The sequence below is a fragment of the Ursus americanus genome, chromosome X (assembly GCF_024610735.1).
Source record: "Ursus americanus isolate L20-20 chromosome X, mUrsAme1.1.p, whole genome shotgun sequence".
Taxonomy (NCBI): domain Eukaryota; kingdom Metazoa; phylum Chordata; class Mammalia; order Carnivora; family Ursidae; genus Ursus; species Ursus americanus.
The window spans coordinates 39,930,184-39,954,579 of NC_142164.1; the positions used below are offsets into that span (position 1 = coordinate 39,930,184).

Consider the following 24,396-nt stretch of genomic DNA (forward strand, 5'->3'; position numbering starts at 1 on the left):
AATTTTTATACAATGGAATACTACTCAGTCATAAAAAGAAGAAACTCTTCCCATTTGCAACAACATGGATGGACCTGAGGGTATTATGCTAAGTGAAATAAGTCAGACAGAGAAAGACAAATATGACATGATTTCACTTATAAGTGGAATCTAAAAAATAAACAAAAGCAAACCCAGACTCATAGATACAGAGAACAGAGCAGTAGTTGCCAGAGGGGAAGGGATGTGGGGGGTGCAAAATGGGTGAAGGGGATCAAGAGGTACAAAGTTCCAGTTGTAAAATAAGTAAGTCCATGGAGATAAAAAGTACAGCATGGGGAATACAGTCAATAATATCGTATTAACTCTGTGTGGTGACAGATGGTAACTACACCTACTGTGGTGACCCGTTCACAATGTATACAATACAAATGTTGAATCACTATGTTGCACACATGAAATTAATATAATATTGCATGTCGATTATACCTCAATAAAAATACACAAATAAATAGAGTGAAATTGGATTTTAAATTATGTCTTTACTTGTATTATCTTCTTACTCTTAACATACCACTAGAGATAGAACTATAGTACCAATCATTAAACTATACTATGTAATTATATTTGTGGTATGAAAAAAACTTACCTCGTTTGACTCTCTAATCAAATCTGTAATATCCACTCTAATATGACTGCTTTTTTCATCACTCACGTTTGAACCCTGCTGAACACTTGAGGGCAATGGGCTATCCTTATTAGTGACATTGTCAAAGAACCTATCCAAAAGTGACAGTAATACAAGAATTAGTAGAAGTAAAAGGCAGAGGAAATGACAGCTAATTTCTCCCTAGTTAGTTAGAGGGTAATGTCAACTGAGAGGATAAAGGATGGTCTTATGAAAAAGTGGAATTTGAAGATGGTCAGGAATTAGGAGGACAAGGGAGCAGGGAATGGGATGGTGAAGAAATTATTTCGGAGGCAGAGAGGAGAGCACGAGGAAAGCAAATAGGCTCAGAGAGTACTCAGCAAATACCACATAGCCCAGTAAAGATGGGATATAAGGTATGTAGAGGCAAGTAAGGAGAAATAAGAAAGGTACACTGAGGCCTTAACAGAGTATTCTGAATGCCAGAGTGTTTAGATTTTATTCCGTACAAAATGGTATTTGATGCAACAGTTACCCTAATCAAATATTCATTCATTTAACATATACATACATAGTGTATAGTGTATACACACACACACATACACACACACAACACGTAAGTGCTCCAATATAAAATAACATTCACAGAAAAAGCACTGGGTAAATAAAACTCAGCCTACCTGTCTGAAATTACTTGAAAACCAGAACAGTTTCTCCCACTGGATATTTAACATTATCAATTACCCTTCCCCTTCAAATTACTTTTACACAATAACACTCTATAGCTGAAACTGGGACTATGAAAGTCCCAGGACACTGAATCAACAATATTAGTATAAATGTGTATGTTACCAAGTGGTTTACTTCAAAAGGGATTTACTCTTATTATATTCTATTTGGAAACAGAGAAGGGGACTTTAGTCCTAGATTTTTCATGCAACTAGCTTTGTGACATTGGACAAATTGTTTACAGTTTCTAGGGTTCAGTTTCCTCATCTGTAAAATAAGGGAGCTGAACAACATAATCTCCAAGGGGCTCTCCAAATTGAAATGCTATGGTTCTGACAGTACCTGTTTAAAGCTGTCACGGCTTCAGCATCATCTTTACATGTGAGCAGTTTGTCCAAATTATAGTCAAGTATTGCCAATCCCAGCTGTAAAATGGCCTTTATTCCATCGTAGAAGAAACAGTCTACCACATTCACTGCACTTTCAATAGGCAGCACACTAATAAAAAGTGTGAGGAACCATGAGAGAGAAACTGAGGAAAAGAATGTCATATCGGTCATGTGTTCTGTCAGCTGGGGAAGGTGATCCCTGATAAGTTCTTCAAAGACTGCCTGATCCACCAAGGCACCTGGCGAACATAAAAGGAAGTTTAAAAATGAACACCTTTCAAAAGGATTTGTTTCTGATACCTTCCCACTTGTTAGTATGCCAATATATCTCATCTCTATTCCTTAAATTATGAACTTCTTCAGTGCCTTTTCTATATTTCACACATCTCTTTATCTGCTAGCAAAGTGTCATGCATCAAGAAGCACTTGAGAAACTCAGTTCAAATTCATTTGAACAGTAATTTATTGAATCTTTATTATGTGCAGAAAACTGTAATAGGTACCATAAGAGATACACCAATTAATGAAACACCCTCATCTTCAAAGGGCTTAATATCTAGCAGAACTTGAGATAAATACACAACTAACTGTAATGAAAGACAATATAATCAATAACCCAGCCATGTTACTGAAGGCTTATGAGGGCACAAAGTAGAGACCACCTATGGTTTTGTGGTAGTGTCAAAATCTATAAATATTTGATGACTGAAGGAAATATTATATAATTAACTAACCAAGAACTTGATCCTTCTTTCAAACCTTGCAAATATCAATATAGTTCATATAAATGTGGAGATTTTAAGCTGGTTAAAAATCTGTCTCTCATTAAGAAACTATTAAAAATGATCCAGTAGCCTGGGATACTTCAGATCACCACTATTTCAGCAATACAGAGACGGTAAACTTAAAATTTCTATTTTATTAAGAAACAGACCAAATACTTTATCTTTAAAAAGCAACATATTAAACAATCTTTCCAATCATATATTCAGTACAAAAAGCTCTTCTCTTGAGCGTGTCAGTGAATGTGACATTTTGATATTGCTTGCATTTTGTGTATTTCAAAACCTAATTGACCAGTTCCTCCATTTAATACATAATTGGATAGACAGGAGACATATAAATTGTTTAGAAAAAAAATATGTGCTTATATATGGTGTGTGTGTGTGTGTGTGTTTTACCAATGATTCGACGGTTAAAATAATCAGGCAACATTCGTTCACACACAGCAACCAGAAGCCAAAAAGCTTCTTCCTCTTTTGCATACAGAAGCAGCACTGAAGTTAAGATGTTCATTGCCTAAAATTCACAGAAAAATCAATCAATAAATAAATATTGTTTGGGTGATAATTACATTTCTTCTTCAAACCCTAGTTTTCAGCAATAGAAACTATGAAAAATAATCATAATGGAAACCTAAGAACTCTGAGCCAGTCCAAAGCAAAACAAGGTGAAGTCAGGCTAACATTTGCTAATCAGTTACTTAACAGTAAATTCAAAGAAAATGAAGCAGTAATGTGAATATAGAACAAAATAAGCAAAACCTCTATAATTTCAGATGAATTTCAATGAGTAAAATATCTGGAAAAAACAATGCTCAAAAACATATTAAAATTGAAGAAACAAACTTCATCTGTAATTTCAACTACCTATAGAACATCCCCCTAGACGTCAATCACCCTCAATTGTGTTCAAAACTAAACATCTTTTTTCTATTAAATAGGATTCTCTTATTTGCTATCTAATTTTGATCATGCTAGAAACCCTTTATCTGCCACATCCAATTTGTCTTTATAGCCTAGAGTTTCTTCTTATAAAATGTCTTTTAGATCTGCTTTATCCTCTCTATTCCACCCTTTCTCCTTCTAATCTATCTTGCATACAAATGTCAGATCATTACTTTTATATAACATTTGGCCACAGCACTTATTATAAAGGCAATAAAACCTTAATGTATACAGAATCTGGAAAGAATGGAAATGTGTTAAGAAAATTAAATCTCCTGTATCCCACCTACCCAGAGATCACCACACCACAAGTTGATGTATCTGTGTGTGTGTGTGTGTGTGTGTGTGTGTGTGTGTGTGTGTTTTCTTTCTTTTTTCCCCCTTCTAAAATTTGGACCAAACTGTTGATTTTTTCACTTAGCATCACATTATACATTTTTGATGCCATTAAATAATTCTTCTCAGAGTATTTAATGACTATGAAATAATCTAGTAAATTGAATATACTACAAATTACTTAATCACTCTACTACTGTTGGACATTTAGTTTGGATCCAATTTTTCACTATTATATATAACACTGCAATGAACATCTTTGTATATAAATCTTCAAATGTTTTATTCTTTTCTCAAGAAAGATATACAGCAATGAAAGTATTCAGCCAAAGAATGCTATTTTTATTTTTAAAGATTTTATTTATTATGAGAGAGAGAGGGAAGGAGAGACAGCACAAGTGGGGGGGGGGCAGAGGGAGAGGGAGAAGCACGCTTCCTGCTGAGCAGGGAGCCCGATGTGGGGCTCAATCCCAGGACCCTGGGATCATGATCCGAGCTGAAGGCAGACACCTAACCAACTAAGCCACCCAGGCACCCCAAGAATACTATTTTTAAATGACATGATATTATTGCCAAATTGTATTCCAGAAAGACTTAGCCAAATTGTATTCCAGAAATACCAATTTATATTTCTGACCAATAGTGTTTGAACGTTTATTTCACTGCTTCTTTGCCAAAACTAAATACTAAGAACTGTAGTAATTATAATTGTCCTTGTTGATTTGATAGTGAAAATGGTATTTCATGGTTTTAATTTGAATTTCTTTGAGGCTGAACTTTCTTTTTTAGGCTTTATTAATCCATCTGTACTTTTGGTTCTATAACTAATCTTTTCATGTTCGCTCATTTTTCTATTTTAATACTTTTCTTATAGATTTTTGTATTAAGTAGGTCGATTCTTTGCCAGATCTGGTACAGTATTTGACCTCAAGTTGAGTTGTTTTTTTTTTAAGATTTATTTATTTGAGAGAAAGGAAGAGAGTGTGCCCGAGTGTGGCAGGTGAGGGGGGGGTACATTGGGAAGGGTGGGAGTGGCTGGGCAGAGGGAGAGTGATAGAGACAATCTCAAACAGACTCCTTGCTGAGCATGGAGTCCAATTTGGGGCTGATCTCAGGACACTGAGATCACAACCTGAGCTGAAACCAAGAGTCAGACGCTCAACTGACTGAGCCACCCAGGCGCCCCTTAAGTTTAGTTTTGACTCCATCAATTTTACTGTTCAAGAAGTTGTAATGGGAGGGGATGTCAGTGAAAATGGCAGAGTCAGTCCCTCTGAAAATGCCCTCCTCTACATAGGCAACAAGAACACCGGCAAAAATTGTCAGAATCAATTTTTCAGAACTCTGAAAATCAACCAAAATCTTTGAGCAATTCAGAAAGCATTTATTTAATAAAATGGCTGAATCTCAGTAAAAAAGTGAGCTCTTTGGCATTTTAAATTGCACTATACCTAGCCCCCCTTCTTAGCTTCATAGTAGTCTTAAAAACCAACATTCCAGCAATCATGGTTAAAAACACCTAACAGCTACCTTAGAGAACAGACAGGGGCTAGAGCTCTTTAGGAGCCCCACTTCCACATAATTATCATTATTTGACCTGTCTAGTGGTTTACACAGAAAGACCCCACTCACAAGGCTGCGTTTATTTGACCTAACATAGGGTTCACAGTAGGCAAAGAGCCTTTTCCCCAGAGTGTTGAAAACAATTGGAGACAGTTGTTGAACATGTACGTGGCTTGCTGAGGCAGTGGATAACAGTTGGGTCAAACAACAGGCTAATAAAGGGTTAAAATGAAAAGCTGGGAATGGGAAATCCATAGGGGGCCTAACCAAAAAGATAAAAAGCAGAAAGAGAAAGGACTCAAATTATTAAAAATCAGAAAACAGTGAACATTACTACCAATCTTAACAGAAATAAAAAGGATTATAAGGGAATGTGCTAACAAATTAGATAACGTAGATAAAATGGATAATTTCCTAGAAAAATACAAACTACAGAGACCAAATTAAGAAGAAATAGAAAAATATGAATAGACTTATAATGAGTAGAGACTGAATTAGTAATGAAATAATTTCCTGCAAAGAACACTCCAGGAACAGATGGCTTCACTAGAAAATTCTACCAAACATTTAAAGAAGAATTAACATTAATTCATTATAAACTCTTCAAAAAAACAAGAGAGGAAGAAATACTACCTACCTCATTCTGTGAGGCCCTGATACCAAAACCAAAAGGAATCTCAAGAAAACTATGTATCAATATATTTTATGAATATAAATGTAAAAATTCTGAACAAAATACTAGCAAACTGAACCCAAAAACACATAAAAAGGATTATACACCAAGACCCAGGGAGAATTACCTTGGAAACAAAAGGTGGTTCAACATGTGAAAATAAATCAATGTAATACAGGATATTAATAGAATAAAGGAAAAAATCACATGATTATCTCAATAGACAAAGAGAAATTGTTTGACAAAATCCAACACCCTTTCATGATAAAAACACTCAGGAAACTAGGAATATACGGGAAATTCCTCAACCTGATAGAGAACCTACAAAAAACCCACAGCTAACATCATACTTAATGATGAAAGACTAACTGCTTACCCCTAAGATAAATAGTAAAACAGGATGGTAATTTGTTTTAATTTTTAAAAATGTTTTAATAATGTAGTCCAATCCGTTTTTCTTTGTTCTATGTGCTTTTGATGTCCTATCTAAGAAACCATTGCCTAATCCGAGCTTAAAAAGGTTTACTCCTATGTTTTCTTCTAAGAGTTTTATAGTTTTGATGCTTAAATTTAGGTCTCTGAGCTATTTTGTGTTAATATTTGTGTATGGTGTATGGAAGGAGTTCAGCTTCATTCTTTTACTTGTGGATAACCAGTTGTTCCTGTGGTATTTGTTGAAAAAACTATTCTTTCACTCATTGAATCACCCTGGCACCCTTGTTGAAAATCAGTTGACCATAAATATTAGGGTTTATTTCTGGACTTGAAATTCTCTCTCATTGATTTATATTTCTGTTCTTATGCTGGTATCACATTTTTTTTACACTACAGCTGGGTAGTAACTTTCGAAATAAGGAAATCTGAGTCCTTTAACTTCATTCTTTTCCAAGATTGTTTTGGCTTTTTGGGTTCCTTGCATTTCCAACATGAATTTTAGGATTAGCTTGTTAATTTCCGGGAAAAAAAGAAAAAGCCAGCTGGGATGTTGATAGTCATTGTATTGAATCTGTAGATCCACTTGGGGAATACTGTATATTAACAATATTAAGTCTTCTAATCCATGGGCACAAGATATCTTTCTTTCCCACTTATTTAGTTCTTTTTAAATCCCATTCAAAGTTTTATAGTTTCCACTGCCTAAGCCTTGTACTTCCTTTGTTAATTTTATTTCTAAATATTTTATTCTTTTTGATATAGTAAATGGAATTGTTTTCTTGATTTAATTTTTGGATTGTTCACTGCCAGTTTATAGAAATAAGATATATATATTTTATTTATTTTATTTTTATTTATTTATTAGACAGAGATAGAGACAGCCAGCGAGAGAGGGAACACAAGCAGGGGGAGTGGGAGAGGAAGAAGCAGGCTCATGGCGGAGGAGCCTGACGTGGAGCTCGATCCCATAACGCTGGGATCACGCCCTGAGCCGAAGGCAGACGCTTAACCGCTGTGCCACCCAGGCGCCCCTAAGCTGTATGAGACTATTTGTGTTAGCTGTCTAGCATCCCTAATTAATACAGTGTGCTCCTAAAGGATTTTTTCCAATGATTCCCCCACTACCTACAAAATAAAATTCAAACTCCTGACCTATCCCAATATACCTTACTGATTTTTTTCTCTATCTACTTCCCTTCATTCACCCCACATTTCTACTAAACAAAACATGGGTCTGTATATATTCCATGTTTATCTCCCTGTGTTTTGTTACACTGATCCCTTTACCTAGAACATTCTTTCATTCCATCTCCATACATCCAAAATTCACCAATTATCAAGACCTACAAATGCTACCTCTTCCATGAAGCATTTTCTGATTCCTCCAGATGAAAATAATTTATCCCTATTATAAATCTTATAGAACTTTAAATTTCTCTAGTAATTTGCCCCACTTGTTTTTTATTTGCCAATGAATATGTTTTAATACTTATTCGTCTGTATACTTTGAAGGGCACGACTTGTATGATTCATCTTTATATAGTCTTAAGCACCTAGCACAGTATCTTTTACAGAGCAAGAATTCAATAAATATTTGTTAAATGTAAAAGAAAAATGAAGTAGTATCAATTCTCTTAAGTATTCCCACTACCATCCTACTTAGATTGAAAATACCTCCCTATCAATCTCAGCCCAACCTCTGTCCTTCTTATGACAATTTTCAAATTAATGGAGCTTTATCTAATGTGATTTTACCATTTGGAACATGCACACAGATGGGCTCATAAAGAAGTCATACCTGGCAGTATCCAATTTTGGGATTTCTGTATGCATAAGCAGTGAGTACCCGTCTCAGAGCAGATATGCCAGTGTCACTCTGAAAGGCTGGATGTTCAGGCAGGGAGCGACGCAAATCACGTTCAATTTCTTCAGTAGCCAAGTTGCAGGTCCCTAAGGACTGCTCAACCACTTCAGCATAATAGCCAGGATTAGCAGCCATGTCATTAACAGCACCTGTACAGATGATTGCATTAACATACAAAAGAAGAATGTAATAAACCTACTATTTGCATATATACATAAAGAATTGGATTACTTTAAATTTAGCTTTATACTCAAGTAATGTCCCAGTACAAACAAAAGAAGAGGCTTCACTAGAATCAATAACATTAGGATACCAATTTTAGCCAATAGAATTTTCATGAACTGTGTTTTCCCCTTAACTTTCCTTTGGCACTAGAGATAGAGATACCCCCAATTAGCCATATCTTGCCTAATAAACTAATTTGCTCAGACAACAGATGTGTGGATATACAGGTAAATACACGGAACTACCTTATTCTCTTTGACTAATCTGAATGCATGATAAATAAGACTTTGTTCTAGTCATCTTTGTAATTATTTTTACTTAGTGCATAACTTCTAGAAGGGGCATAGCTAATGTCTGTTAATAAAGTGAACGTAATACCTGAAAAAAGCATCCAGAGCTCTCCTCTTAAGGTCTCTGGAATCCCTCTTACAACCAGATCTCGAGTCTTTTTGGTCCGAAACATGCTAACACCACGCCCACATTCTGCAAATAGGATGTTCCATGACTGTTCCTTCATCTTTTCCTTCAACTGTAACAAAAAATCAACCAAGTAAACATGGTAAAAAATTAACTTCTTTCAAATAATTTTAAAACTCTCTTCACTGTGAAACAATACCTATGGAAACAAGAACACAGGAAGTCAAAATCAGTATTTACAGAGGGGCCAAACACTAGAGCACTTATCACAAATCTTTCGAACCCATGTGAGCATAACAGCTTTAATTTACTATTTTAATTCTTATCTAAACTCATATAAAAATGGGAAAAGCATTACACTTCAGAGGTAAAGCTTTGAACCATCATTCTCCCCTAATCACCTTGATTTTAGGATTGCTGACAATCTATGCAAATAAAACTCAACGTTCAATTTTCATTGTTAATCTTAATTCTTGATAACAGCCCTTTTATGTAATGGAATGAAATAAGTCACACAATATTTTCTGTGGGAAAACCTTTTTAATCACCAAAAGAAGAGTTTTTGGTTGTGATACCTTCTAGTCTGCTCTAAGATTTTTATTTTTGATTAACTGTTTCAGTCCATAGATTTAAATATTTTGTTTTCCTACCATTTTGGAATTAAGAGTCTCCAAATTCTGAGGGTGAAATACTGTCATTAAGGCTTCGGTGTTCACAGTTTTACTGCATTCTCTCTGACATGTCAAAGACTGTACCTCAGTATTATCACATGGGTCTGTAGAATCAGAACTAATAGGAACCTGAAAAAGAAAAAATGTAACCGTCCCAAATGTATGCTTAGAAGTTTCTGCAAGAAAATGCTAATGCTTTAACTGTCATTTATAAACCACAATCAAGCTATATAATAAATATTAAAGCAATGTCTCAGAGAGACATTGTTTTTCTATCAAAATGAGAGATGTCAACAAATCAACTTCTGGAACAGCATACTTAGGACTTCAGTGAACCCACTCCCCTACAGAAACAACAAAATACTGGCAAAAGATTTAAAAAGTATAGTTCAGAACACTGGAAATTTACCAAAGGCACAGAATGAATTGAAAAGCATGGATACAAGTGAAACTAACGAACCTCAGTAGGAACACTGGATTCTGTGAAGTTTTGACTTAAGGCTATTCCCATTACCCCTCCCTCCCAACCTCAGAGGTCTGGTAGCCATGAAAGCCTGCATTAACACAGCCAATGGATCTTTTGGCGCTTCACTAAAATCCCCATCCCCAAAACACAATCAGTAGTATTTTGACCAAACTAACAGCTCCCTAGAAAATCTCCATTCCCAAGACGTTGTTATCATTTGATTTGACTCAGAGCTCAGGTCTGGGAAAAAAGCCCCATCCCCAGGGCATTACAGAAAACCATCTGCTGATAACATCACAGCCGCCTAAGGCTATGATTTCAGTTTGGGGCCAAAAAGAGCCTGGCTAAAAATCTAAAAGATCTGGATAACCAGATAAACACAGGGAACTTTGAAAGATTCTAACATTCTTGGGGATCCAGAAGTATGTATGCATGTACAGGGGTGTGAAACTGCCCAGGAAAGAAAGGAGACAGTGGAAGGCCCCAGTCTCTCAATTCTGGCTGACTTTGGAGATAAGCAATGAATCCTAAGGCTGATCATAAGCTGCCTGAAGTTTGAGGTATACCGTCACATAAAGATTCCCTTGGTAAAAAGTAGAAAACTTAATGGTTCAAGGCATTTAAGGAGCTCTTCTGACCCATCAGTGGCTGACCACCAATTTATACTGACTCATGGGGGTAATCTAAGAAAGCCAGGTTTAAAAATGAAAGCAAGAACTATTAAAAAAAAAAAAAAAGCAACCAATAGAAAATGGCTTTGAGAGGGCCCAGTTCCTGGATTTTGTAAACTAAGAATGTAAAGTAGCTATTGTAAATATATTAAAAGGATGAAAGGAAATTATGTTTAAAAAAAAAAATAAAAGACCAAGTTAAAAAGTAGGCAAAAGATCTGAATAGAGACCTCGCCAAAGATATAAAGTTGACAAATAATCATACAAAAATCCTTAATATTATATCATTGAGGAATTGCAAATTAAAAAAACTATGAGATACTACTGGCTATTAAAAATGGTTAAAATCCAAAACACTGACAATAACAAGTATTTGCTGCTGAGGATATGGAAGAATTCTCATTGCTGGCGGAAATGCAAAATGGTACAGCCACTTTGGAAGATGGTTTGGCAGTTTCTTACAAAGCAAAACAGACTTACTATATGATTCAGGAATTGTGCTCCTAGGTATATACCCAAATAGTTGAAAATGTATGTCTACACAAAAATCCGCATGTGAATATTTATAGCAGCTTTATTCATAGTTGCCAAAAAATTGAAGGCAAATAAGGTGTCAAGAGATGAATGGATAAACACTGTGGTATACTCAGATAATGAAATATTTTCCAGCAATAAAAAATGAACTATCAACAAAACAAACAGAAATAGAAAATTTGAACTTACTAATAACATGTAAGGACATTGAATCTGTAATCCAAAACCTCCCACCAGAGAAAAACCCTGGACCAGATGGCTTCATGGGTGAATTCTACCAAACATTTAAAGAAGAATTAATGCCAATCCTTCTCAAATTCTTCCAAAAAATTGAAGGGGATAGGAACACTCCCAAACTAATTTTACAAGGCCAGCATGCCCCTGATACTAAAGCCAAATAAGAACACTAGAAGAAATTACAAGTCAAAATCCCAAAGAATACTGATGCAAAAATTCTCAACAACATACTAGCAGATCAAATTTAACAACACATTATAAGGATCATACACCACGATCAAGTGGGACTTATCCCTGGGAGGCCAAGATGGTTTAACACATATAAATCAATAAATGTCATATACCATATGAATAGAATAAAGGATAAAAATCTTCTGATCATACCCATAGATGCAGAAAAAACATCTGACAAAATTCAATATCCTTTCATGATAAAAACTCTCAACAACTTGAGTATAGAAGAAACATACCTCAATATAATAAAGGTGAGCCCACAGCTAACATCATACGCCAAGGTAAAAGGTTGAAAGCTTTTTTTTTTTTTTTTTGGAAAGCTTTTCCTCTGAGACCAGGAACAAGATAAGGCTGCCTACCCTCACCACTTCCATTCAACATAGTACTACAAGTCCTAGCTAGAGCTGTCAGTCAAGATAAAGAAATAAAATACATCCAAACAGGAAAGGAAGAAGTCAAATTGTCTCTGCTGATAAAATGGTTTTGTATACAGAAAACCCTGAAGACTCTAACAAAAACTACTAGAACTGATAAATGAATTCAGTAAAGTTGCAGAACACAAAATCAATGTACAGAAATCTGCTTCATTCCTATACGCTAACAATGAAGCAGCAGAAAGTGAAATTAACAATCCCATTTACAATAGCAACAAAAATAATAAAGTAGGAATAAACTTAACGAAAGAGGTGAAAGACCTATACTCTGAAAACTATAAAACACTGGTGAAAGAAATTCAAGACAACATAAAAAAATAGAAAGACATTTCATGCTCATGGGTTGGAAGAACAAATATTGTTAAAATGTCTTTATTACCCAAAGCAATCTACACATTTAATTCAATCCCTATCAAAATTCCAACAGCATTTTTCACAGAACTAGAACAAACAATCCTAAAATGCACATGGAACCACAAAAGACTTCAAATAGCCAAAGCAATCTTGAAAAGGAAAAAACAAAACTGGAGGTATCATGATTCTAGATTCCAAGTTATATTACAAACTGGTAGTAATTAAAACAGCATGGTACTGGTATAGACATACAGATCAACGGAACAGAACAGAAAACCCAGAAATAAACCCACAATCGTATGGTCAATTAATCTTTGATAAAGGAGGAATGAATATTCAATGAGAAAAAGTCTTTTCAACAAATGGTGTTGGGAAAACTGGACGGCCAGATGCAAAAGAATAAAACTGGACTACTTTCTTACACCATACACAAAAATTAACTTAAAATGGATTAAAGATCTAAATGTGAGACCTGAAACTATAAAAAAACCACTGAAGAGTGCGTAGGCAGTAATATCTCTCACATCAGCTGTAGCAACATTTCTGTAGATATGTCTCTAAGGCAAGGGAAACAAAAGCAAAAATAAACTATTGGGACTGCATCAAAATAAAGTTTCTGCACAGTGAAGGAAACAATAAAAAAAACTAAAAGGCAGCCTACTGAATGCAGAAGATATTTGCAAATGACATATCTGACTAAGGGTTAGTATCCAAAATATATAAAGAACTGAAACAACTCAATACCCACAAAACAAATAATCCAACTTAAAAATGGACAGAAGACATAAACAGACATTTCTCCAAAGAAGATATCCAGATAGCTGACACGTGAAAAGATGTTCAACATCACTCATCATCAGGGAAATGCAAATCCAAACTACAATGAGATCACCTACACATATCAGAATGGCTAAAATCAACACAGACACAGGTGTTGGCGAGGATGTGCAGGGAAAAGGAGCCCTCTTGCACTGTTGGTGGGAATACAAACTGGTACAGCCACTCTGGACAACAGTATGGAGGTTCCTCAAAAAGTTAAAAATAGAACTATCCTAACCATGAGTGACTATGGACCCCAGAAACAAACTGAGGGTTTCAGAGGGGAGGGCGTAACAGGGCGATGGGTATTACGGAGGGCACGTGATGTGATGAGCACTGGGTTTTATATGTAACTAAAGAATCATTGAACACTACGTCAAAAACTAATGATGTACTACACAGTGGCTAACTGAACATAATAAAAAAAAAGAAAATGTGGTCTATCTACACAACAGGACAGTAGAAATGACCCAAGCACTGATATGTGCTACAACATGGACGAACACAGAAAACATTGCACTACATGAAGGGAGCCAGTCATGAAAGGCCATGCTTGTAGGATGGTATCTATATGAAAATCCAGAATAGGCCAATTCATAGTGGCAGAAAGTGTATTAGTGGTTGAATAGGGCTTGGGGAAGAAGAGATGTAGGGTGATAATGGGATTAGGGTTTCTTTTGGGAAGAGGAAAATGCCCTGGAATAAGAGAATGGTGGTAGTTGCACAACTTTGTGAACATACAAAAAAAAAAAAAACACACTGAATTATACACTTTAAAAGGGTAAGGTTTTTGGTACATGAATTATAGCTCAATAAAAAAGACTCAAGTAACATTCCTCAAAAAAAAAATAGAACTATCATATGATCCAGTAATCACACAAAAAATAGAAAACACTAATTCAAATGGATACGCGCTCCTCTATGTTTATTGCAGCATTGTTTACAATAGCCAAACTACAGAAGCAGACCAAGTGTCCATGGATGGTACACGGATAAAGAAGATATGGTGTGTGTGTGTGTGTGTGTGTGTGTGTGTGTGTGTGTATAATGAAAAATTATTTTGTCATTTGCAACATGGGTAGAGCTAGAGAGTATAATGAGAAGTGAAATACATCAGCCAGAGAAAGACAAATACCCTATGACCTCACTCATAATGTGGAATTTAAGGGAAAAAAATGAGCAAAGGAAAAAAGAAGAGAGAGACAAACCAAGAAACAGATTCTTAGCAATAGAGAACAAATTGATGGTTACCAGAGGGGAGGTAGGTGGTAGATGGGGCAAATAGGGAATGGGTATTAAAGAATATACTTAAAAAAAATATTTCCTAGCAAACTAGTATACTGACTGGTATTTTGTATATACCCTTACTAAAACCTCTAAAAATGGGTAACAGAAACTAGAAAACCTTAGAACACTGACATGCATCTGAAAAGATGATAAACTCATTTTGAAACAAAATCCTTTCTTTACAACGATCATACCCAACTACTAGAGGTACATGAGAATTTTGGGGGGAAAATTCCAGTTCTTCGGGTTTAAGAGACACAGATAAATTGAAGGAGAAAGAGAAGCAGAGCATTAAATCTAACACAGAGAATGAATCTGAAATGGAATAGGACAGGAAAAAAAGTGATACAAGCAAGAATATGGAAGCACTGCGAGAGAAACTACCAGGACTGATCAGGTTTTATCTGTGTCCTCAACATCAAACTAAGGAATATCCTGGGTGCACACCTGAAGATAATGAAAGATTACAAAGTTGGAGCATGAAAATTCTTGATGGTTAACATGAAGACTCTGGGTCTGGAGCTGAGATATATGTATTTTTTATTTACATGTTTTCATTGTGTTTTTCAATTATCAAAGAAAAAGCTAGTCTTATCAATACCGCATTATAATTGACTCAGCATAATATTTTTAGTCTCTACTCTAGAGAGGTAAAAGCTGCCATAATCCTATCCAAATAAAATAATATAGCCACTAAAGCCAATGTTGATTTTTTCTTTGAATTTTTAATTAAAGTACAATGGTTATAACGTGATAAGTTTTATCAATCTATTAAAACATGAGTTTCCTAGGCATTGAAAATGAAAATTAATTTGAATTGAAAGTATCTACATTTCCATAAAGGACACACTAAACATCAAAATCAGTCTCTTAACCACCCTTCACCAAGAATATTTGCCTTCTCTAATATTTTACTAGTAAATAGCTTTGCCACTATTTTGCTCTGGGCTATATTATGTAAGTAAGGCTGAGCTATTCGATACTAAATAAAAGATATTTAGACTGGTTTAAAATTGCTGTCTCTCTACAGCAGTCAGAGGACAGTCCTTTCTAAGGACTTATTAAATTCTCAAATATAGTTTGAATTATTAAAAGCCATGTTACATGAAAGTACAAGATGTGTATATCTGAGATACTGTAGATATAGTCAAGAAAGATCAAATGATAATAATTTTTAAAATATGAGTTCCTAAAAAAGGATAAAGTTCTTAATTCTCACTTCTGCTTTATAATGTAGACTTAGAGTGCTTGCTTCGGCAGCACATATACTAAAATATAATGTGACTTAGAGAAAGTAATTTCTTTGGTTTTAGTCTTTAAAAAAATATACTTAAGCATGAATAGAAAAAGTACTATGAATTCCTTCTGAAAGAATGGAGCACAAGAGACACAAACTTTTTTAAAAAAAATGATTTGATTGCTATATAATTACCTCTGTGCTAATATCGTGATACTGAGTTGAAGCTGCCCCACACCTGAGTCTGATTTTTGCCACCAGTTGCTCAAAGTCTTTAACTTCACTGAAGCGAAAAGCTGTTTTTCCTTTGATGTTAATGATGACAGATTTGCTGGAATCATTTGTCTTATCTATAGCTAAGACCTGGGGGGTGGAAACATAAATGAATCACATTCTCCCTTGTTGCTGATACTTTCAGGCAAAATATGTTTAGCTTAATCTTTTGTGGCTAAAGCTTTGGTCCATGATATGACTTACTAAGAAATAGACTTTGGGTACTATTTGTACCACTGACACAAGTAAACTCAGTGCAAGCTATTTCACTTCTCAAGAAAAAGGTTTAATTAACATGTAGCCTTAAAAAAATGACAATATAAATGTAAAAATTCAATGCTACAATGCTGACAATTTATTTCTAACTCACAGAAAAGCTATCAATTATATTCTTTTTGACTGTGTATCAAATATAATAGTCTAAGTTTTGGTATTCATGTCATAAATGTCTGAGCGATCATGCTCCACCATGAGTCATCCTGAACCCTTATCTGGTTTGTAAATTTTTAATTTTTTCTATTCTCACTTTTAATAAGAGCTATAAGGCTCTTATCCTAGTACTCTTATCCTGAAGAATAATACTGAACTTAAAAAATGATTATTCGGGCACCCTGGGTGGCTCAGTTGGTTAAGCATTCAACTCTTGATTTTGGCTCAGGTCATGTCATGATCTCGGGGCTGTGAGACTGAATCCTGCATTGAACCCAGTGTGGAGCCTGCTTGGGATTCTCTCTCTCCCTCTGTCCCTCCTCCCTCCCCTACCCCACCTACTCGTATGTGTTCTCTCTCTCTCTCTAAAAAAGAAAACGATTCTTTAAAAATTACTAAAAGGGTGGGGCATATAGAGTTTTCAATAATTTACAGATTTAAATGATATTTTATTCTGTGAATGATAGCATTTTCAAACTAAAATTGATATGTAACCAAATTTGTATTACCTCTCGTAATGGAATGATTACACAACATAGATTTCCATCCTGGCTAGCAAAGCAGATATAGTTTTCTGAGATGCACATTTTCCCATGAGTATTAAAGTGGCTGAATGGTACCCATAAGAAACATTCATGTACTTCTTTCAAAGTCTCTTCTTTGGGGAGCCTAAAAAAAGCACTGAACTGCTCACTGTGGGCTCGATTTTCCAGACCTCTGTAGAAAGGAAAAAAGAGGGCTCAAATAATGACTTCTAAAGTGCACACATGCCCATATTGATCAATTTAAATGTACTCTAAAGCAGAAAGATTAAATACTACGTGCTATGTTCTTCAACAAAGTATGTAATGGAAGAAACACACGGATTCATAACAAATTCATTTTCTTTGTTCCCTTTTCCAATTCTGTTTTATTACTAAATTACAATGCATAAAAGTTAGAGATGATGTAGGACTTTAAACCATCTGGAAGATGGTTTGCTGGAAGATTATTATTATATTATTATATATTCATAATATGCAAATATGGCTAAAACCAACATGGGCAAACAATTTTTATATGTGGTTATCAGAAAATCAAGAGTCACCCAGTTCAAACAAAATAAAAATGAAAAATAAAAAATGAAGAGAAAAATTAAAAATGAAAATTTATGGGATCAAAATTTAGACAAGAACAGTACATAAAAGATAATATTAAAATGAAGTGAAACAAACATTTAAATGAATGTTTAAAAAAATCCATACTGGAGGCAAAATAAAACAACAGTGCTTACACAGTACTGGGCACAGGATAGGTGTCAAGAAATAAAGATGACTTGTTAACTGATATATAAATATATGAATAAAAAACAATTGCTTAAAATAGTACAATTTTTCTAGAGGCAGTAAACACTTGTGTTAAGCAGCAATGCCATCTGGAGTAGTAAGTAAATTATGCAAGTTCTAACTCAAAGCCAACAAAGTTAAAACCAAATTCATCCTTCCAGCATATACTATTTGAATATGTGGCATTTCATCATGTCTTTCAAAATAATTCTGATGAACACAAAGCCACATTAATTTTACCTCACTTAAATTATAATTTGGTGGGTTATTATTATTTTAAAAGATGAGGTGTATTTATATAAATGAAAAGATGTCCATGATATATTATTTTAAGGGGGGGGAAGGAAACTGTGGAATAATACGTGATGTTTAGTCCCAATCATGTTTTTTGCTAATACTTTTTAATTAATGCATTACAAAGCCTGGAAGGATATACACCGAACTTAACTATTGCTAATGTGCTTCTATACTGTTTAAATTATAGAAGTAATACATATTTGTAAAAAGAGTAAGCCAAAGCATTAAAGATATTCAATTTTAGAAAAAAGTCATTTGGAGGCTAAGTCTAAATTAGCTATTGTTCTTTTCAACTTACTAGAAAAAAGGATTTAGATACATATGATTTTCAATAGGCTCTCTTAAAAATACACATAGACAAAAAAAAATTTCCTATATCATTTAAATACAGACTTGGTAATGAATAACTCATTGATAGATGGTTTTTTAGAGGATATTCTAAAGGAAATAAAATGGCTAAAAAGTTTATGTTTATGGTAGCCAATCAAGGAACAAACAACAAAAACAAATGCTCAACTATAATATAACATAAACTGGTTTCCTAATCCTTATAGAGTTCTATTTATCAATCATGCACACTGGGACCTATAAAAAATTCACCTTGCTGATCTATTTTCCAGAGAAGCAGACCCACTCACAAATAAGTCTTTATGTATACAGATTTTAGAAATGATTAGAAATAGGCAAATGGAACAACTATATCCAGTTAGGGCTATGTAGTAATCACACAACCCTCTATGTCACTTGTTCTGGTCTATTCGTAAGACTGCAGCTTAGGTTCCTCTCACAGTTTCCCATACAGTCTATATACCCTCATGCTCCTTGCCAGAAACTGCACTCCCTAGCTATTTCTAGATCCTCTCTTCTCTCCCTCTCCTTTGGCATGCTTATTTCGGTCAACTGTTCTAAGTGTTGAGCAGTATGAAAGGGCTCTGGTCAGTTTCAGCAAACCAAATATAGTGGCAAATAGCTATCAGAGATACTTTTCATGCAGGCATTGATAACGATTAACATTTATCTAGTGTTTTATATTTTACAAAGTGCTTTCATACGTTATATTGTTCATTCCTCACAAGTGCTCTCTGAGGTAGAAATGATAGATGAGGATACTAAGGTCCTGAGAGATAATGACTTGTTGTCCAAGGGTTGTTGTACTCTCCTTATAAAGCCCATGCTCCACTGACTCCACTAACTCGCCCCTTCATAAAAATTTATGCTGTCTAGGGGCACTTGGGTGGCTCAGTTTGTTAACTGGCTGACTCTTGATTTCAGCTCAGGTCATGATCTCAGGGTTGTGAGATCGAGTCCCAAGTTGAGCTCCGAGCTCAGTATGGAGCCTGCCCCTCCCCTCAAATACATAAATAAAATCTTAAGAAGAATGATGTTGTCTAAAATTATGTTTAAAAATAAACAATACATTTTACAATATCAGACCTGAAACTGTTTAGACTACTCATAGAGAAATGTAGACTAACCATGCATATAAAAATCTCTGTATTTCTAAAAGTACTCCAGGACAAATCCTACTAGGATCTCAATAAATAATTTTCAAACCTAACTTCTATTATTTCTTAGGATTAAACTTAATGGAGGGAATACTATTTGTGAAATGCATATGAATAAACTAAAAAATACCCCACACATCAATGATTAATTCCAAAGAAAAATTATCATATAACATAGAACAGTTAACTTTTAATGATAATGTTACTGTTCTTTGGTAAAACAATACTTTAAAAAGTATTAATTAAGGTTTGAATACCTCTTAGTGATTTGTAGAGGATCATCAAGGATTGGGTCATTAGCAAATGTTTCCTTATCAAAAAGTCTCTTTATAGCATAGTTTGCCAGCTGTTCCATAAGAAGGTATGTTTCATTAATATGCAAAAACATTGAAAAGTAGTGATTCTCCCCTTGGGAACACACATGAATACTCTCTGTTAGTATAACATTTGAAGACTTTTCAAGTTTTGAGACTGCATCCCAGGAGATAATGAGTTTTACTGCAAATAAGAATTATAAGCAGAAATGATTAAATTTCTCAATACTGATTAATGTTTATCAATCGGGTCTTTTAAAGCAACAGTTAGCCATTTGAAAAATGCTACGAACAACTAAAATACTTCAGACTTCAAGATTAGTTAAAATTTTGAAGCATAACATGAACACACAATAATTGGTGATTCTAGGAACAGAAATAATTTTAAAGAATTTTTTAAAAATTATTCTGATTTTATATTTAAATCTGTTACTTCACATAATTGCATAATCACTGATGTAAAAGCTGTATGTGTGCTACAAACATTACTGTTTGATTCTTCTTTATAACTGTGGGCCATTAGATACTATGGCTACTATGTTTATATCATATTTCTAAAACAAGGTTTAAAACATGAATTACAGAAAGTCAATAGTTTAGAACAAGACAAAGAAAGGAGCTATATATCAGGTCACCATCATCATTTAATATTCATTCACTTCCCACAACATGCAAGGCATTCTATATATACTTTCAATGGCTCCTATGTTAAGGATTCTTTCTCTAGACGAAGTGAACTTTTTAATGTACAGTTTAATTATTCTTAGTATCAATCTTATTGCTTTATATACAACCTAACAACACCAGAGAGTTGACAGGTCACTCAGCAAGTTCAAAGTCATGGTAAGCAACAGAAACCACTTACTTTCTGATCCCAACAAAAAAGAATAGAAGCTCAGAAAGTTGGTACTAAGATAGAGCCAACCCTGACAAGGAACGCGTCCTTTCCAATAACTGCATGAGTAATAGGTCACTAACTTCTCCTGCTCTGGTAAACCGAAACATTTTTCAAATTTCAAAAGGGCTTCTCGAAATTTCTCAGGATCATCTTCTTTTGCAAAAGAATGTTTTCCCTCTTCAGCAATCAATCCCTAAAGGAGACAAAATGTTTTTTGAAAATTAATTATTACCTATAAATAAAAATACATCTTATATTTAAACAGTTCACTGAATACAACTGAACATATCCACAAGGTACATATATGTATATATGTGTGTACATTAATGCTTCTCTTAGGACATAGGAGAGCAAATTTTCTTTAACTTTGTAATTAGGTTTTTTCTAATGCCTCACAAGGAGCTACTACAAATACAGGTGCTAATTTTTTTTTTTTTTTTTTTTTTTTTTTTTGCTTTTTGAGGGCTTTGTTTGGTGCTGAAACCCAGGATTGAAGTTGCTAAATATTTTTTTGATTGAGTGAAGGATTCATCCAAATTCCAATCTCAAGAAATACTGAAATGAAAATATCTCTAAGAGCACTCACAAGGCACCAAAAACTAATCACTGACTTTATAATTTTCTATAGCACTGATTCTGACACTTAATGTGTACTTCTGCCCATCCCAGAAGGTGTCAGTAAAACAATGACCTTCCCACATGGCCTTTGATCCTAAAATAAGAGGGTCAAAGATTTTAGTATTCCATCTACAAAATATATCCATCACTTACTCTTATCTTTCCTTGTACAAAATTAGTAATATCTTCATTTGAATCAAACACAGATAAGGTCTTCATAATATTTTGTTCCAACCAATCCCAGTGTTTGGTTATTTCTTCTCTGTTGGCTCCTGATTAATAATGAAAGAGAATAAAGACTCAAGGGAAACTCCACAACAAAACTGCTCTTGATAGTTACAAGCTTAGTTTAAAAAGAAATAAAATTATATTTGCTCATTTTCAGAAATGGTCATAAAAGAATAAAGATATTAATTACATTTATTTTCTACTTCATCTGTATATGTAGGGATAAATACTATTTTTTATTATAAAGGAAAGACTAAAATATTTAATGAAAGGGGAAAATGTAAGTACAACTCATGAGAAAAGATATAAAACTCTGAAAACAAGATGCCCGTTACTGGTGCCTACAGCAACCAATATTTTTTAAGAGAATATATAGAATGCCAGAACCTAAATATATAATTTAATCCGTGGTCTTCAAATAATACAGTCAGTACTGTCCCTATAATCTGTGTGACTACAAACAGCATGCACATGACAATACCGTGCACACTGTATAAATGTGCATTTCAACTGTGGCAACTCTACTTATCTTAGAAGGCGAAGCCTTTGCTCCATCACCCTTTTCATTAAAAGGCCTGGTTAACCCAAAGAAGTTTCATCAAAGAGATTAGAAACCCTGTAGCAAGTAAATCCATGTGACCTGCTGGATCACTGTTAGGTAGCTTGTTGAGGGTCAAATATTACAGTTAGCTCTGGGTTGCTTTGGCTTGAAGAACTTAAGATCTCTAAGATCTTAAAGGCTTTAAGATCTCCCCACCACTGTGGATTATAAAAGATCTTTAAGATCCTTTTACCTTTAAGATCTCCTTTAAGATACCTTTAAGATCTCCCCAGCATTGTGGATTATAAAAATCTCATTCAAAAGGAACATCTTGGCTCCTTAGTATGTTTTATGATACATGGTAGTGATACATTAACTGAAACTGCAAAACTGCCTATTTCCTACAATCCAGTTAGAAACTGTATTCATGTTACTAAAGTCACAATACGAAGTGTAATAACTTTCTTTAATGAATCACAAATAAAAGCCATGGGAAAAATTTAAGCCTTTATTTTGGTCCTTTAGGTATAAGGAGGCTTCAAGTTGGTAATTATTATATTTCTGCATCATTTAATTTGGGGGAATAAGTTACATAATAATCCCCCCTCTTTAAAGTAGAATGAATATTTTTCCCTAAATAATTTCTACCAACCAGATTTAGAGTTGAGGTTACAAATGTCTCATAATGTCAGCAGGTATAATGTCTTCTTCATTTAGTTTAAATGGCATTCAATTTAAGAGAGCCAAGAGAAAACACTCACCGGCAATGTTATAGTAAATATATAGGGAGATGCAAAAGATAAGCCACATATCATTAAAAATTCATGGTATGCTGTATGTTCACACATATGAACTATCCAGGAATTCACATGCTTTTTTTTTTTAAGTGTATCTATCTACTTGAGAAGAGAAGCGGAGATGAAAGAAAGAGAAAAAGGCAGTCTTTCAACATTAAAAAGGCCAGAAATCTGGGATTTTAATTTAGACCAACATTATAATGGCATCATAAAAGAAGTAAACTGTCATTGTGGGTTTTTTAAAAAAATTTTGAGTTGTTTTATTAGGAAGAATATCCTAATTCATTTTCTATCTACAATGTGTATATACGTGGAGACATCTGAACCACCTCAGCATGAACGAATATGTAGCATTACCAGTAAGACATCTCTCCTTATTTCGAGGATATAAGGCCTTTTGTGAGAAAGTAGGTGTGTAACTAAAAATGTTCCAATTTTTCAGGCTTATACTTTCTTAGGGGATGATCTGTAGTTTTGGGCTTGATTCCCCTAATCTGAATTATTACAGATGAAGTGTGAGGAGTTCTCATCTTCTCAGCAGTTGGGTGAAGCAGATGTAAGTTGAAGAAAGGAATTATATAGCAGTAGTGCTGACCAAAATTTGCCTAAAATTTGCTGGAACACATGCTTCAGGTCCTTCACACTAATGGATTTTTTTTTTAAATTGTAATTATCTGTAATCCTTCTTCCCTAAACAATTAGATGTCTTGCTATTCTGTCAATGTAGAGTTACACGTTTAACTCCTTTCTAAATCAAAACTGGGGAGTATAAATAAACGTAAACATTCAATTTCTTAGTATCCTTATTTGTTTGGATTATACACTTTAAAAATTGTACTCACCACATGCAATTGACAGGTAAACTTGAGAATCTGGTGTCTGGTGTAGGATGCGAAATGGAGCAACTTTAGCAGTAGAGTCTAAAACTGAATCAAGAGTCCCAACCAGAAGCCCTGTTGTAATAAAGAGACCGTTGAAATAAAGATTTTACAAAACATAAAACCAGTATCCCTTCATCTGAAAAATCACCAATGGATTAATCTTTTTTAAAATTTCTAGCCCAAAGTTTTCTTATAAAGATTTTCTTAAAGAAAAAATATATTCAGGATGAAGAGATTACTGTGCTGCAACATGAGCAGTGCTTGAGAAAATTATCTTTCAATAAAAAAAAATAAGTCAGGTTCAATTGTCCAAATCTCACTATATATTTACAGCACTCATCTATATCCTTTATAAGGTGT

The 24,396-nt window shown here is 34.3% G+C and overlaps 1 protein-coding gene across 2 annotated transcripts in view; it reads right to left on the bottom strand.

Annotated features, from left to right (window-relative positions):
* Window positions 1–24,396, bottom strand: part of TBC1D8B (TBC1 domain family member 8B) — a 51,159-nt gene that overhangs the window by 12,890 nt on the left and 13,873 nt on the right. Inside the window, exons 2-13 of one of the 2 annotated variants that reach the window (XM_087860341.1) lie at window positions 23,998–24,108; window positions 21,743–21,861; window positions 20,939–21,164; window positions 20,017–20,257; window positions 17,142–17,349; window positions 16,126–16,293; window positions 9,637–9,786; window positions 8,948–9,098; window positions 8,279–8,493; window positions 2,928–3,045; window positions 1,700–1,985; window positions 629–758 (exon numbers count right to left, since the gene is read on the bottom strand). In XM_087860341.1, the coding sequence (XP_087716467.1) occupies window positions 629–758; window positions 1,700–1,985; window positions 2,928–3,045; window positions 8,279–8,493; window positions 8,948–9,098; window positions 9,637–9,786; window positions 16,126–16,293; window positions 17,142–17,349; window positions 20,017–20,257; window positions 20,939–21,164; window positions 21,743–21,861; window positions 23,998–24,108 (2,123 nt within the window). The remainder of the gene's footprint in view (window positions 1–628; window positions 759–1,699; window positions 1,986–2,927; window positions 3,046–8,278; window positions 8,494–8,947; window positions 9,099–9,636; window positions 9,787–16,125; window positions 16,294–17,141; window positions 17,350–20,016; window positions 20,258–20,938; window positions 21,165–21,742; window positions 21,862–23,997; window positions 24,109–24,396) is intronic. The other variant, XM_087860342.1, reaches the window with a different exon arrangement.